Source organism: Battus philenor, unplaced genomic scaffold (genome assembly GCF_028537555.1).
Source record: "Battus philenor isolate CCGP_79_NKW_IND1 unplaced genomic scaffold, ilBatPhil1.0.hap1 SCAF_18, whole genome shotgun sequence".
Taxonomy (NCBI): Eukaryota; Metazoa; Arthropoda; class Insecta; order Lepidoptera; family Papilionidae; genus Battus; species Battus philenor.
Genome location: NW_027181680.1, coordinates 6,879,554 through 6,896,480, shown reverse-complemented (window position 1 = coordinate 6,896,480; position 16,927 = coordinate 6,879,554). Strand labels below are relative to the sequence as shown.

General features: G+C 33.2%; 2 protein-coding genes across 3 annotated transcripts; one reads left to right on the top strand and one right to left on the bottom strand.

Moving 5' to 3' along the window:
* Positions 1 to 298: 298 nt before the first annotated feature.
* Golgin84 (Golgin-84) lies at positions 299 to 10,102 on the bottom strand. Its single transcript, XM_068763509.1, has 10 exons — positions 9,994 to 10,102; positions 9,484 to 9,912; positions 8,923 to 9,078; positions 7,180 to 7,375; positions 6,002 to 6,277; positions 4,956 to 5,148; positions 4,219 to 4,377; positions 2,956 to 3,075; positions 2,041 to 2,235; positions 299 to 1,356 (listed from the first exon to the last, which is right to left on the bottom strand). Exons 2-10 carry the CDS (start codon positions 9,890 to 9,892, stop codon positions 1,282 to 1,284), a joined length of 1,779 nt encoding a protein of 592 aa, XP_068619610.1. The 5' UTR covers positions 9,893 to 9,912; positions 9,994 to 10,102; the 3' UTR covers positions 299 to 1,281.
* A 1,345-nt stretch (positions 10,103 to 11,447) lies between these two features.
* Positions 11,448 to 15,946, top strand: Rfk (Riboflavin kinase). Of its 2 annotated transcripts, none has more exons than XM_068763618.1 (4): positions 11,448 to 11,621; positions 11,689 to 11,833; positions 13,734 to 13,885; positions 15,426 to 15,946. In XM_068763618.1, the coding sequence occupies exons 2-4, from the start codon at positions 11,731 to 11,733 to the stop codon at positions 15,648 to 15,650; spliced, it is 480 nt and encodes a 159-aa protein (XP_068619719.1). In that variant the 5' UTR covers positions 11,448 to 11,621; positions 11,689 to 11,730; the 3' UTR covers positions 15,651 to 15,946. The 2 variants fall into 2 exon arrangements, with proteins under 2 accessions (XP_068619719.1, XP_068619720.1); XM_068763619.1 differs by having other exon boundaries at positions 11,448 to 11,623; positions 11,693 to 11,833.
* Positions 15,947 to 16,927: the final 981 nt, after the last annotated feature.

The window sequence follows — 16,927 nt, the reverse complement described above, 5'->3', positions numbered from 1 at the left end:
AAAGTAATTTTCTAATTATGTGGCCAGCTCACTACTACTTCAACATGCCAATTCACTGAGCTGTCGGTTAATTTCGTCAAGGTTCTCCTCATTCCTTATTCGATTAAGAGAAATCCCGAAACTTACAACTTAATACAATGAAATATAATCGTCGCAAATCAATTTACTTTTAAACATTTCAACTTAAGATAAGACGAGAGATCTAGGCTAATAAAATAAAGTGGACAATATGGGCAATATATGGCTAAATATAATTGAAAATTAAAAACACAAAGTAACAAAATAAATACGACTTTTATTTCTGGTTAAAATTATTCGTATATTAATCATATTTTACAAATTTTTAAATTTTATTGTCATTTACATTAAAACATATAGATATTGCATTTATTATCAACATAGATATTTTAATGTTTATTCCGCGAAATTTTCATAGTTACGTGTTATTAGTTATTTACAGTTTTTTTTATTTATTTATAGCTATAAGATTTTGTAGGGCAATGTATATGCGAAATTTGCACTTTTAAAAGCGTCTTCTCAGTCGACCATTGCCGCGTGGGAATAAATTTTATTTTTAAATGTTAACAACACAATCTATACTGCACAAATTCAATTGATTCGTGTGAAATCAATCATTTATGTATTGAACTCTTTATTGCACAATTTATAGAACCAGCTAAACTATTAAAATAAAAACTATTAAATTCGTTACGCCATATTTTATTTTTGTCGTGACCCAACCTATTCTTATTCATCCATGTGTAAAATATGGAATGTTATAGAATTTTGAAAAGTCAAATAATAAAAGTTAATTAAAAAAATTATAAATACGATAATTTACAGATTAATAAATAATTTATATTTATTACAGGTTTTTTGTTTGATTTTAGAGCGAAAATCACAATAAAGCTTCCAGATAATTTAGCTATACAGAATACATCACATGTATTACAAAACAATCTCCAAACAAAGACTAGAAAATAATATATATATGCTTGAATTTGAAGATATTACCACATAGAACCACAAACCTGAAGCTTTTAAACTTATTGTGGTTCTTGAAAGTTTATCAAAGATAACCTGTATGCGAGTATAACCTTTTCATCAGTGTTCTCGTGATAAGTTTAACCTTGTAAAAGTTATTATTAATCGATGGGTTTTTACATATTTTTTTTCTCAACACATTTGCGATAAGCGTTAAAATGTCACGATATATCGCATCGGAGTCAGTCGGATACAATTTGCACAAAACAATACAATACATGTACATAATGGCAGCTGTTACTTCCTCGGCCTTGAGTAGTCTTCGGGGGCGGTCGTCAAAAGTACAGTGAACACCCATAAATGTAAACCAACCTAAAATAAAAAATGACATTGTATTTTAACTTTATTTCTTTAACTCTTTATTGTAAAAGAAACTGGTAAAAGGAATACAAACATCGATTTCTTTCAGACAATCTTAGCTTATTTAAAAGGAAAAATCGAGCAAACATGAAAGTAATAGAAATCGGATATAATTATTACTTTCATATGTACCGGCAAGTAAGCTCTGATGAAATTTTTAAAAGATATGTAGATAACAGAATTATTATATCTATGGTTTTTTATTAAATTTCTGTCAGTCAGTAATAATACTTGATATGTCTTCTTCTTGTTTTCAGTTGATAGACGCCCACTGCTAGGCGTAGACCCCCACCCCCCCAAAGACCGTAACTTTTCATCTTTCATTGCACACATGCAGCGACTTCCCGCGATCTTAACTATGATGTCGGTCTACTAATAGGGGACCTACCCACGCCGCTCTACCAGATGTGCCCCGACTTCAGACAAGTATTTCTTCGAGCTACATCGGTAACCTACCCTTTTACGGATCTCATACGATTCGATCTCGCAAGAAAACTCTGAGCCTGGCGTGTATGAATACCGGTTATAGACAGATTAATACATCAATTAAACCCAATTGACACTATGAGCTAATTTTAAATGAATGTTATCACAATTATGGGGTTTTTTTTGTACAGTGGTATAGAAAAAACTCACCATGTAAACAATTAGAAAGACCCTGAACACAGGATACCGTCTGCTGAGAACACCAATACGTAAAGACAGTTTGGCGAGCGCGTTCGGCGAGTAGTTGTTACCGCGAGTACGCGACCGCATTTCACCATCCTGAACTTGCACCACGCTATGCAAGTGATTTGCTCGAAGTGCTGCCATTTCTGTTTTATACTTCGACTGCGAATTTCAATACATATAAAATTTTAATGTTATTTATTTATTTATATTCAAATTCAAAATATCTTTATTGAAGGACGCATTTACACGCACTTTCGAACTGTCATTTATTTTAACATTATAAGCAGTAAGCTACCTCAGGCTTAGAATACTGATCCGCTGAGAAAAACCGATGGGAAACCTAAAACTTACTCCTAACAATGTTTTATGTGTACATTATAATATCAACCAAAGCAATCAACTAAAAACTCTTGAATTCTTTACTAAGTTTCAAATAGTAATAGTATTATTATTTTAGATTTAAAACTAAGAAAAAGAAGGTTTTAACATGTTGTGGAACTTTATTACATATGCGGTACACTCAGACCGAGAAAGAATTTCTTAATTTTTTAGACACAAAATATAATTACGAGTTATTTAAATTTCTTATATTTATCATTTGTCTGTCACTGTTTTATTTATGTAAATATGTAAATTTTGGCACACAAATGAGATAAGTAAGCAAATAAAAAGACAATTCACCCCTTAAAAACTTTTGCATCTATAACCAATCACCTGTATCAAGTAAATTACCTAAAGTTTTTTCCCGAAGGGTCTTTTATTTTGTCTTATTAGCATTAGTAGCTATGTATAGTTTAAAACTCGAAAGCTCCTCCGAGAGCCTAGGCTCCTCCTTCTGAGCTCCGTTCGTTGTAAAATATTACTAATAAATCAAATTACCTGTAATTTATCTAACTGTATCCTGAGTGTATTGTTATCCGCCAATAAAGATTCCACTTTTGATTGTTTCTGCACCAACATCTGCGATAGATGCTGTATTCTTTCATTGTCCATTGCCACCTAAAAATGTATTTATTAAGTATTCGATTAAACATGATTATACTAAATCATTTATATGTAAGGCAATGCCTGATGACCTTACTACAATTTTTACAAATGTAGTAAAGTCATCAGGCATTTTACATCTTTTGGCAAATATTTGCGTTTTCCACTTTGATATCGATCTTCAACGCCATCATGTTAGCTGATAGACACCCACTACAAAACACAGGCCTCCCCCAGTCGCCCGTATCCAGCGACTTTCTTCGGGCTTGACTATGTCTTCAGTCCAACTAATGGGGGGTCCCACCTACAAAAGCCGTCGACCCTAATCGTCGCTCTTCAAGCTGAACAATACAGTAATGCTAAAATCGAAATCTTGACATATTCTGTACCCGTTTAGATATTGTAGTTGCTATTATTTTCCATTGATAATATATATAAATTATTGCCATTATAATACTTTTCAAACACTATCAACTCATAAGTTACATTCACGAGAATCCGTAACTGTTAATAAATCATATTTCACGTCTAATATGTAATTTTTTTTACGTCATTAATGAATATGATGAACAGTTTCAAAAATACAAATTTGTACACACACTAGCACACACGCACAGAGAGAGATAGCGTTAAGCCCCGACACACACGCGGAAGAGACGGAGACACAGACAGAAACATACACATTTAACCTCAACGATCTTTGTTATTTGCTGATATTTTTTTCATTTATATTGGCATGTACCATGTCTTATATGAAATATCAATTTTTATGCTTTTAAAAATTAAACCAAAACAAAAATGCAAATACCAGAAATTTTTATTTTAAATAATTAAAACAAAACTGTATTTGCTTTTGAACCGGACTTTTACTGCTGTACAAGATAGGACCCTATACAGGCACGTCGTTTTGTGATGTCACTCGTCTATAACACGAGATTGGCATTGCGATACAATGATGCCCGAGAAGGCCGACCCTCACCTTGGTCATTGGTTATTGCCTAGCTAACAAAATTGCTACTATTTTGGAAAGTGATGGCACTGTGAGAATTGGCGGAAGAAACTCCAGGATCGCTTCTATTCCTGGTATGATCAGTTAGCGTCCGATTGATATACGAGCTGAGCTCGTTACCTCCCAGACTAGTTGGTTATAGAACGCACCTGTGCAACGTCGTAATCGGCAACGTTGAGGGCGCTAGTGTCCGTAGTGGGCGCTGAACTATTCTCCTGTATCATGTTCAACTCCTCCGCCTTCGCCTGCAACGCGTTCCGCAACTTGACAATCGTTTGGCCCATTTCATGGTGCGTCGTTTTCAATTCCTTGAACAGTCATGATTTATCCATGAATACTCTAAACTAGCTTATGTTAAAACTTAGCTCTTGTTAGTATAAAACTTGTCTATATTTTTTTACTTTACTGAAAAGAGATCTAGCTTACACCAAACCAGTTAAATATATAAAAATTAATGCCCAAACAGCATTTGAGCAATAAATGTAAATGTAAAATGATGTAATATTACGCCAGAGATTCCCAGACTTTTTTTTAGAGACAAGTTTCAAAATTTCACTAGTTTCGATAAACACCTTGCACATTTCTACTGGAATTTGCTTTGTATGCAACAAGCCAACACTAAAATGTTAGCTTGACTTGTTGTTCATTATCGAAAACTGATTTTTGTGCATCCACGCTTACAGATTGTGAACCTCTTTTTTTCACGCTAACATAGAGCCCTTTCATATTTCCCAGGACGTCTGGGGGTCCATGTCGACCTGTTTGGGAATTAACGTTTAAGTAAATGAGAGCCAACTACATGCAAATTTAAGTATTTGCAGTTTATGAGACTAGTTCTGGCATAGATGAGCATAGCATAAGAAAAAAGCAAAAGAAAGAAATCTACCTTTCCCAAAGTAACACACTGCATCTCTGCACGATTACGGGCTGATCTCTCTTCCTTGAGGGCGTCTCGCAGTGCGATTACAATCCTCTCCACAGCGGCATGCCGAGTCCCCATTTCTGTCATTGACACCTTAATACCTTCGCTTTCCTCCTTCGCTTTGAGTATCTGCTCGGATAACTCATCACGCTCTTCTCTGCAACACAAACATAATACCTACATATTTATAAACAAAAACTTGTCAAACAATCGTATTATTATGTAAAGCACAGTTCTCAAAGTAGTTCAAGAGGACCCCCAGGGTCCATGGGAGACTCGATGAGGGTCGTCGTTGACTACACAAAAAAATTATGTTTTACAATTTGTAAGCTTTGGTCTCAAAAAAATTATCTGCTTTTGATAGCAAAGAACTAAAGTATTTGTTTGAATTCACCTATTAATATAGGTAAATAATATGCCAAGAAGAGTAGTGCCTGGCACTTGGCTTGGCACTTTCAAATATTCAGCGATAACAACAATGCTCTTCAAGACCTAACCTAAAGAATCATTGCCAGTTGTCTTACTCTGATGTCTGATGGAGTTTTGTGTGGAATATGCCAGGATAGGGGTGCAAAGCCACTGCTTTTTCACAGAGCTACATTCGTTCATGTAGCTTCAGGTTATTATGCCTCTTCGGGCATTTGGCATAATAGGAAATGTAAGAATTTGTGCAGCTAAAGCTCCCAACTAGTGGGATGGTTAGCAAGCCATCTTTGGTAGAAGTCTGGGAACCTCTGATGTAAAACATTTTGTAAATTTAATTAAAACTTTTGAATTCTCTAGTTATGTAGTACAGATAATGTGAAAATGATCATAAAAAAATCAATTTCAGCCTTCTGGCTTCTCTTGTCACACAAACGTGTACCGTAAACAAGTATAAATGAATAACAGTAAATTGGCAAAACGAGATGATTATAATACCATATAAGTATTTTATCACTTGTTACCTTTTTATATTTTTATTGATATATATAGTCAACACAATTAAAAAAAAGATTAATGTAACTTACTTCAGGGCCTTTATCTGGTCAATTAATTCCTTTGTGTCCTCTGTCAAATTATTACCATCTCTCAATTTTTTTAATTCTTCATCTTTAGCAAAAAGCATACTCTTTACTCTCAATTTATAACTTTCCCAATCTTTTTCTAAACGATGACATTCCAGTGTGGATTTTTCTATGCTGCTCTGCTGTTCACTAATTACAACCTGTGCATGACGTAATTCAATCTCCAGTTTAGATATAGCTAAGTCTTTATTGTGTAGCTCTTCATTTACTAATTTTAGTCTGTGGAAATATAAAAAAATGAACATTTATTAATTATTTTATCTATCCTCTATATTCTGTATCTAAATAAATTCTGCTTAATGAATAACATATGAATAAATTTCTTATAGGCACAATGAAGGTTCTTATAGAGGTAAAAATTGCATGAAAAATGCTAAAATAGTAAAAATAACACTTCCCTGTCCATTATAAATTAAAACATTTGTTCCTAGCAATCAGACATTAGATGTGAATCAAAACAAAAACAAAGTGTGATAGTATGTAATCAATGGAGATATTAAATCAAAAATTGTCTTACACAGTAGCTCTTTTAATAGGAATTTAATCAATTATGTGAATTCCGAAACTCATTAATGTCCAACGATGAAGGTCTTTTGACCAGTGTGTCTTGCCTGTGATGACATATGGATCTGAGACTTAGTTTGGTTGGACTTAAGGCTCAAGGTTACCGAGAGAGCAATAGAAAGGGCTATTCTTAGAACTTCGGTTAGAGATCGATTCAATAATGAGGAGATCAGCACAAGAACCAAGGTCACCGACGAAGCTCGTAGAATAGCACGTAACTATTGTAAACGCTACTAGAAGGGACACATCGCCAGTACTACCGACGGCCGTTGGAGCCGAAAAGTTCTCGATTGGCGACCATAAGCGTCCACCTTGTGGGTAATTCATCCAGAAGATGGACCGATCAAATAGTCAAGATCGCAAAATCACTGAATGCGGGTAACGTAAGACTGATCATTGTGAGACTATAGATATATTAGTCTTCCAGTATGTGAAATGGAAAACTTTTTTTTAGAAGTAATCATTGTAAATGATTAGACATACATTACGTAAATAAATATTGTGTCTATAAATCACCAATATTTTTATTAGAACAGATAGTGGATAAAAAAGCTTACTTTTCATCCAACTGCCTATTCATGCTTCTTAGTTGTGATGTTTCCGCCTCAAGCTCTTGACTTTGCTCCCTACTCTTTACATCTTTGGTGATCAGATCTTGTAATTTACGTTTCAACTGCTCTAATTGTGATAGTAACATATCATTATTTAATTTTAACTCAATATTATTTGGTGCGCTTTTGTATTGGCTCAGATCTGGAAAAAGAACAACAAAATTTTAGTACATTAAAGTTATTTCCAAATTTGTATAATAAAGTAAAATACAATGTACAAAACACATATGTAATTGCATTTAATACTAGTATATTACTGTACTTCATTTATTAATATACAGTGACACAAACATTGTATAGCAGACATTAGGTTCAGGTTCTCCAGGTGACCACGAGTTGGTGCCTTTCTAGGTGGGCTGACGACATAGATAAGATCACGGGAAATCGCTGAATACGAGGATCGTGATGATCTTTGGGGTAGGCCTTTGCTTTGCAGTGGGCAATAGACTAGAGTAAATAGACTGAAAAGAAGAAGAAAACATTGGGGTAATCAGGCATGAAAAACAGTACAAGGTAGGTTTGCCTCTTGCAGATAATTGTTTAAAATTGGATGTGATAATAATTTGAGTAATTGAGAGTTGACAAGTAGGGCCACCGCCTATCTACACTCAACAGATAACATAATCAAAGTCAAACGTAAGGCCGCTCATTGTGGTGTTTTTTAGGAGAAACTTATTGGCTTGTAGTATGTGTCTATCGGCTGAAATGATGACGATAAAGAAAGTTGACTAACTGCTTTTGTCTTCCAAAATCAAGCTGATGGAGTTTATCTCGCTTTGATAAAAATGTTACTTACAGTAAAGTTTTTGTTAATAGTCATAATATAAATATATTTGACTTGTTTGTGTTTCATTCCTTAAAGTTTGCTACAACCTGCCCAATTGCCTGATTACAGTTTAACATTGAATTTTGGGAACCCCAAATAAATAACTATACAGAAAAACTTTTATTGAAATACATGACAACATTTATAAGAATAAATTGAGATTTGATAAAGTTATAATAAAAGACAATGTTGATAGTAGAAGAACTACAAGCCACCAAATATTATCCACTATATAACTGAGGAAAATCATCCACTTTTACACCATACATTTCTATTCAGTTTTTTATGACAAGAGCTATCAAAGCAACTGACCTAGTACAAAATACAGCTAACACTTGTCAAATAAAAAATAATCCTAAAGCACTTAATACTCCTTTTTAAATTACTTATAAATCTGCTTTTAATTTAGATTTTTTTACATCCTTGTAGTTTTAAACAAACAGTTTCACTACCCAGTTATGTGTGAAAGTCAACATTCACTGTATTCTCAAAGTTAATTACAATCATCATCTTTAATTCTGCCAATAGACATCAAGGCTTTAATCTCCTCCAAAGATTGCCATGATGACTAGTTTTGTGTTGCTCATATGCAGCATCCTCGTGTGACCTTAACTATATTGTAGGAGCCTACCGGGTCACTGACGCCTTTCAATCCCTAATACTATCAGTTGCACATGTGATGTGCCCCAACCACTGCCACTTTACACACACACTTCAAGAACCACTTCTTCAACTATGTTGAAAAAAGGTCACCATTTCTTCTATGGATCACCTCATTTCTGATTCAATCTCAATTTATACTTAATAATTTACTTATAAACTATTGCTTAACATTTTTGATAACACAATTATAAAACACATACCATCCTCAGTTTTCCTTAACCTATCCAACAGCTCAGAAATTTCTTTATTCATAACATTAATTTCATTTTTCAACATTGCATTTTCAACTTCAAGGTTCTGCAGTTTATATACATTATCCCTGTGTAAGGAATTTATGTCACCTGATAAAGTATTCCCTAAAAAAAAATTTCTATTATTCAGATATTCAACTATGCTCAGTTTTGTATGTATTACTTTTGTCTATCACAATTAAAAGCATCATTTGATAAAAACAACACTACAAAACCGAGTCCAGACATTTATTGCCAGTCGTCTGATGCCTGATGTGCCAAATAACATGCTCAATACTAGTTTTTTTCTACAACTTGTTTTAAACCAACAATTATTAACAACGGTTTAGAGTTTATATATTTTAACATTTTTCAACAGCGATTTTTAATTAGATTTTCAATCTTTTCAGAACCCGCCAAATTTGACATAAACTAAAAATATTTATTCTTTCCTAATATTTACACTCTATAAATAAAATATTTAAAAATATTATGTCATTAAGTACTCTTATAATCATAAAAATTTCCTACTTCTTTTCCTAAGCCCATACTGTTCAATACCCCAATCACCAAATTTCATTTCATTGGCAGAACTTCTTGAAGTAATAGGAGTATAATTCTGTGTAGCATTTTTTCTTGCAGGTGGTTTCTTTTTTAGCTGATCTTGTGAAATATTTTCTACTTCCTTAGTGTGAGATTGTGTAGTGGATAGATAAGGTTTTCGTGCAGGAGATGGACTGCGTTTTGCTTCATGACCAGGTTTTTTTTGAGAACGAGGCGATGTACGCCTGTTCTGAGGCCATGAATTATCAGTATGAATCACATAGTCATGTTTTTTTTGTTTTAACGCATTATGGCTTCGAATTGCCGCACCGGTTTGTTCATCTATATTGTTGAGAAGGTTCTCCGCCTTTCCGGCGAGTTCAGCGAACCATGACATTGAAAATATTTATATTCAGCCTGTAAAAAAAGTAATTTCTTTAGTTTTATCACAAATAAATAAACATGTCAATACGTTCAAATAACCGACTTAAGACTTACTGAATAAAATTGGGAATATGTGATCGTATGTTTATTGTTTTTTTTAAAACTTTCTTGCATAATTTAGGACAAAACTAAAATCATCACTTCTATATTAATTTGCCTATCTTGATTGTTTGACATTGACTTTTGGTTTTTAATGAATTTGACAGAATCGCTCTTGTTGACACTGACACGTAAACAGTAAGTTACTGAAACAAATTAAAAAACTTTCGAGTGTCCAGAATCAAACATTAAGCTACAAATTCTTAGAAGTATATAGTTAATATTTTTAACGTGACTAAGATGAAAAATTATCATTCACATATTCCTTTTGTTTTACTTTTCTCTTAATTTTATTTTATCTGTTACAGTTCATGACTAAAGTACCGTGATTTAAGTACAATAAAAGTTTCCTAATTCCTTGTGAAAAATTACTGACAATGGATTTGCATGCAATATTCATCAACGCTATTGCAGACTATACATCGGTAGCCTTGGTTCTTCTGCGATTCTTTTTATTTATGATTGAAGCTCGCATCGAAAATCCGTGCATAGCTTCTCCATTGCTCTGGAGTAACTCTGGGTAACCTTGAGCCTTCATATGAGCGACTATGTCTCGGATCTGTAAGTCGTCACCAGCAACAAACACTTGTCAAAGCCTTTCATCTTCTGACTTTGAGGTATTTTAGACTAGAAGATGTTTCGGAGCTTTCCGAATGTCGCTTATCCGAGTTAGATTCGGCGAATGATCTCTGTTTCGAAGTTGGATGAGTTATCCCAAGTACTACAACAATTTAATAATATTATCCACATAGAATAATGTACAATGACCTTATGTGCAACATGAAAATATGTCTATAGAGTCTAATTTCATAGAAACCAGAATCATTTTGAGATTACAGGAATAATGATTTCCTTGAAAACTAAAGTTCCCTAACACATTTTGTTCTGAGAAGAGCCCACAATAAACTCTAACGGGTTTATTGGGATTACTTTTACAATATTCTTAATACAGTAGCAGAGGAATTTATTTTCAAGTTTTGTTACTTACTTAAGTGACAATAAAATATACGCTGTTCCGATCATATCCGAACTGATATATGGCAAAGATGGCGTAACTTACTACGTAACAAACTTCCCAAAATAGGAATAAATATTAAAATAAATAAATTATTGTGGTGCTATTACACCAATTCCTTGTTTAATAATAAATATCAGAAGCATTAAGTGGATTTATAATTATTGAATGAAGTGTTGATTAACTTAAAAAAATTAAATACCCTTTGACTTTTAAGCAATATGCAAATATCTTTCTTTAAAATTTCATGCAATTAATGAACTCGCTTCATGCAAACGAATTCATTTTTTTTTGTGTCTCCCTCAGATTTGGAAATTTTCGCTCGCAATAGTTTCATCACTATCTCGCAATAGCGTTGTCGTATATTTGAAAACCTACTGTCAAAAATTTTTCTTAAGTAGTTATTATACTACTGCTTGGAGTATAGTGTTCCTTGTTTATTAATCAAGAGCGCTCACGTATTCACGTCGATAATAAATTAAAAATTCTGTAATATTTTCAGAAATAATTATCACATATTAAACATTTTTAATTGACTCATGTGCTTGCATTATTTACAAAATATTAGGTATGTTATATTTTTCTATATGATTAAACTTTTACGAAAAGTTTACATTCATTAGTTTTGTTTTAAGGTTCTTTATGATATTGGTTAATAGTTAATTATAACCACGTATATGGGTTTGGGTAAAATGTCACGGACTTTATTACCTTTGTTTATTGAGGGAGAAGTAGTCAAAGGTTTTGGAAGAGGATCTAAAGAATTAGGCTGTCCAACAGGTAAGATATTTTCGTAACTAGTAATAAAAAGTTGTAGTGTAGTATTAAGGTTTTTATTCTCATTTTTATTAGTTTATTCTTACATTTTGCACCTAAGAAACAACAAACAGGTTCTGATGTAAACTAAATGTTGAATCCGCAATATTTTTGGACAACTTGGAATATTGATCTAATACATAATTATAATAAATATTGATGCTTCCTTGTATAGGTCATTTCAATGAATTAAATATATTAAATGTAATTGTAAGCATATTTATATAATTTTTTATTTCTTTGAATTTATGAAATTCAGGGATTACATTTTTAGTAAGAAAAATACTGTATTCAAAATATGGTAATAATTTTTAATTTAAAACACTCTAGTATCACACATTTATTATTCGGCCTTGATATTAGATAGCAAACATTTAAAGTACATTGCCTTGTAGTAGACAAAAGTATCAAGAGGATTAATTAATTTCACATAGATAACATTCATTATTGTTCACTGTCTTTACAATTACATAGAGTTATAAATTTAATGACCTACTATCTGGTGATATTAGTTACATTTTCTAAGTATAATGTTGTTGTATAATCTATATTAAATGCTAAATACATAATGTATTTGTAATCAAAGTGCCCGATTCAGCAATTTGCATCAATTTGGTACATGACTAGCTGGCTGGCTTACTACTTGTAATGTTAAAATAATTGACTATCCAGATCTTCATGTAAAAGCCTACTTGTATAAAGATATTTTGTATTTGAGAGGAATATAAATAGTCCTAAGGAGAGAAGAAGTTGAGACACTTAGGAAAGCTTCCAGAATTACTAATTATTAAATGTACTTTAAGTTCTGTAGCACATGTTACCTGATTAACCTGTAAATGCCAAAGGCAAAAATGTTTATGGGAATGTTAAAAACCTAGTAACTGTATGCCTTCTGATCTGTATTAAGAAAGAAAAATAAATATGACAATATTCCTAGATATACATATTTATTACTCATCATCATGGTGTTAGCCGATAGATGCTTGCTGCAAGGCAAAGGTCTCCCCCAAAGATCGCCATGATGACCAGACTTGAGCTGACTGCATTCAATATTATAGAGTATACTGTTATTGCTCAGTTGAAGGAACTCAGTTTCACTACTTAATACTACCATTAAATTTCTACCATGTTTGTGTTTTATTTTAATTTAGTACTACTGAAACTGCATTGGTCGGCTGATACATCCACCCAGCTCACATTGTGCATACCTAAGGTGTGGTACAACGGTTTCTGTAGCACTATAGCTAATTGTTTTGTTGGCAACAAACACTATTATTTGTAATTTTTCAAATAATGTTTAACACCCTTGGAGAGTACATTATAAATAATGACTGTGTAAAATCATTGAATAGTTGATGCCTTGCCACCAATTTTTTTTAATACAATAGCAGTTTGTATAATTTTAGATTGAACATTAAAATCTAAAATTTATGAAATTGTCTGTCATCTAATCAAATGAGTCTGACTAAAATGAGATAACAAAACTACCTACGAAAAAATGTAATTGTAATTGAAACATATAAATGTATTAATACCTATAGGAAAAACTCTCAATGAAAAAAAATAATAAAAATACTAGTAATGATAAAAAAGCTGGTCTTTGTACATACTCCGCGGCCTACCATTAACATACTACTGGTCACAGAGAATTAATTCTCACACAGCTCCATTTACAGTACAAACTTCTCGGTGCATACATAGTGATTTTTTAAGTGTATCATGGATATTATGAATATATGAAACCTATTTCGCATTATTCTTAGGGATAGCCTAAAGCAGCTGTCAATGGATCCCTATACTTGACCAAAATATATGAACCGTGTTTCTTTTTTTTATTGTGAGTAAAACTAAATTTTTTTTTCAGCCAATTATTCTATAGAAGTTGTGCGATCACTTCCTAAAGGTCTAGAACCAGGAGTTTATTATGGCTGGGCACAAGTAGACTCCCAAGCGGTTTTTAAAATGGTTGCAAATATTGGATGGTGCCCATTCTATGACAACAAGGAAATGTCTATTGTAAGTTGAGATTCAACTGTCAATTAACCCCTTGACATATCAATAAAATGTGCATTGAGATTGACACAAGCAAATGATACCATTTAGTTTAGCTTGCCAGGCGCAACAGTAGTTACTTATATTTCAGCTCTGAATCAATGTGCTTTATTTTCAAACTTAGATTGCTGTATAAAATTTAATACATTCCTATAGTGTATTATTTCTGTGTTAGTTTACAATGATTTAGTAATATTACGCAGTAATAATAAGTTGTTGTGTAATGAGACAAGTTTTACACTGCTAAGTTTTTGTAGGTATTTTGTAACTATATCTATAATTTTTGTCACAAGAATGTTTTCAAATGAGTTAGGCATTCAGTTTACAATGATCTCTCTGTGATACTTTTTGTTTATTTTTTGTTGAGGCGAATTTATTTATCAGTGGGGATACACCTGTATGAAGCTGAACAAAACACCATTGATGCTTGACCAAAACAAACAATCCAATAATATACCGTCCCGTGTTCGCCAAAGACATTCCCCAACAAGCGAGATTCCACAAAGTCTACAATGGCACATGAATTGTGTAATGAGTTAGAGAAGTCATTGTACGTCTAGGGGATAAATTGCTGCATGTTAACTATGTATAGAATCTTTATTTGGTTCTTCCTGTAGGCAAAGAACCCAAAATAAGTCAATATTTTTGTGGTCTTGTTTAGATATATGTCATCATACTCTGTATATTATTAGGTAATTTATATGGAAGCAACAATATGTAACAATACAGGGTAATTGGTTATATATGATATAACAATTTATGCCTTGTGTGGGGCAGGAATGTTACATTTCGGGTAAACATTTCTTTCTTCACAATATCTTTTATGTTTTTCTTTTGTCCTTCACATGGTCTCTCTATCCTCCTTTGTAAATCTTTCCCTACATTGCCTTTCTTCTCTCGTTTATCTGATCACAATTTTACATTTCATATTAATATAATAACACTTTATTTCTATTACACTATATATGTAAATAGTATATGCACTGAGTGTGCGCTTAGAGAAAGGTAGTTTGGCTGGCACTGCAATTATAAAGTCAGTCATTCACCCTTTCAAAGCTTATGTGTTATAACCAAGCGCTTGGAATATTTTTGTTAAAGCTATTATTAATATTGTAATGTACCCAGTATGTGGTTGACATAAGTACATCTGTTAGTTACATCTGTCAACTATTACATAATTTAGTTACATTGTATTTCATTGCAAATAAAAAACTTAGTTTATCTTTCTTTATCTAATGACAAATACTAAAATTCAACTGTATGGTCGGTAAAGTGTGAAATGTAGGTCTTTTAAATGGTTTAATTTATTATTTTCTCTTTCTACATACAATTTAGTTTCTTTCAAACATTAAATTTTGTCTGATTTATCTAAATAGGAACCTTCCACTAATCAGTAGTAAAAACTATATCTCATGCCTGATGATAAGTAATTGTATAACATTTTTTACATTTCCTACATATGAATTATATTTAAAAATAAATAAACAACCATTATTTATTACAGGAAACACATGTGATGCACAAATTTGACAATGACTTTTACGGATCGAATTTAAAGATATGTATATTAGGTTACATGAGACCAGAAAAAAATTTCAATTCATTGAATGACTTGATTGAAGCAATTAAAGAGGATATAAGAAACGCTGATTCTAAACTGCAGGAAGAGCAGGCGCTGATTTTAAAGGAACACAAGTTCTTTAGTAAGAGTCATAACATGATAGCATAACGAATAGAGACTTCTTATAACATAATTGAAATATTTCATATTATTTTTATTGAATTAAAAATTCTATTATTTTAATGTTATGATTTACTGTTTTTATCCAAAATATGTTATATAACTTGCAATTATTTGAAAATCTAATGCAATTATATTTATTACATTCCCAATGACGGATGTTATGTGATACCGTATTAAAAGTGACATTTAACATTGGCACTTATTTGTGTGTACATAGAATATGATTTTAATGACCAATTGTTAACCACTTGTTTTATTGTTACTATGTCTTCTAATATTGGTTAGCCAAATAAATTGTTATGAATAAATATTTTATCTGATATGGAGTGCCTTTCACTTGGTTAGACTTACAGGGTTGACCGACGTTCTATTGAGTACGCATACTTTTGGCACTGCAACATTATTCGCCCCTTTATCACCTCAAGTATCAAGATCACTTTTAGTCCGCTGTGCTGCTATACGTGTCGTGCTTAATTTTTCTAGAATCCGAAACAACTGCACTTGTGACATTAAGAATTTGTTTGTAAGCGCAACATTACGTTATCGTCAGCGGCACATCAGAAAGGGGAATTCCACACATATAAAGCTCGAATGTATTTTATGGTGCAGTCCTGGCACCATTATACGGGTCCTCCCTTAGGCGAAGACTCCATCGTCTCCTTCGGACGCAAGATGGCACAAATATCCGGATGGGTTACAAGACAGAAGCCAAGGAATGTCCCACTCTTGTCCTGAGTGTTCCGTTGCGCTAAGCTGTGCACAAGTCCGTCCCGAAGTCAAGTCGAAGACCCGCATATGAGCAACGGCTCCTCGGACTACACCTCTAAGTCCAAGTACTTGGACTCACAGATAGATGTCGGCGGATCAAAGCCAGTCCCAGGTACGACGACTTCATCCTCGTCATTGGGAAGAGCTGCTCCGTGCTGCATCCTCTCCCTCCCACCACGCCAGTGCCTGAAAGGCTGCCGCCCCCTCGGCTAGCCCCGCTAAAAAAGCCTCACGCAAGCCCGCAGCACGGGGAGGACTCAAACGCATCCCCCAACAAGAAGTGGCTACCCAGGGACCTCCCAACAGCGGAAGTAAACCTTTCCCGCCAAAATTTCTCAGTAATCGATAAATCGGTCACTAGTACACCGTGTTTCCCTGTTTCGGGATATTATCCCAAGAGTAAGGACGCCTACTCTAGGAGTGCATCACCTCCTTAGATGAATATATGCCCTCGTACACCTCCTTTAGAGCATATGCCACATCTTTCGGGTGTC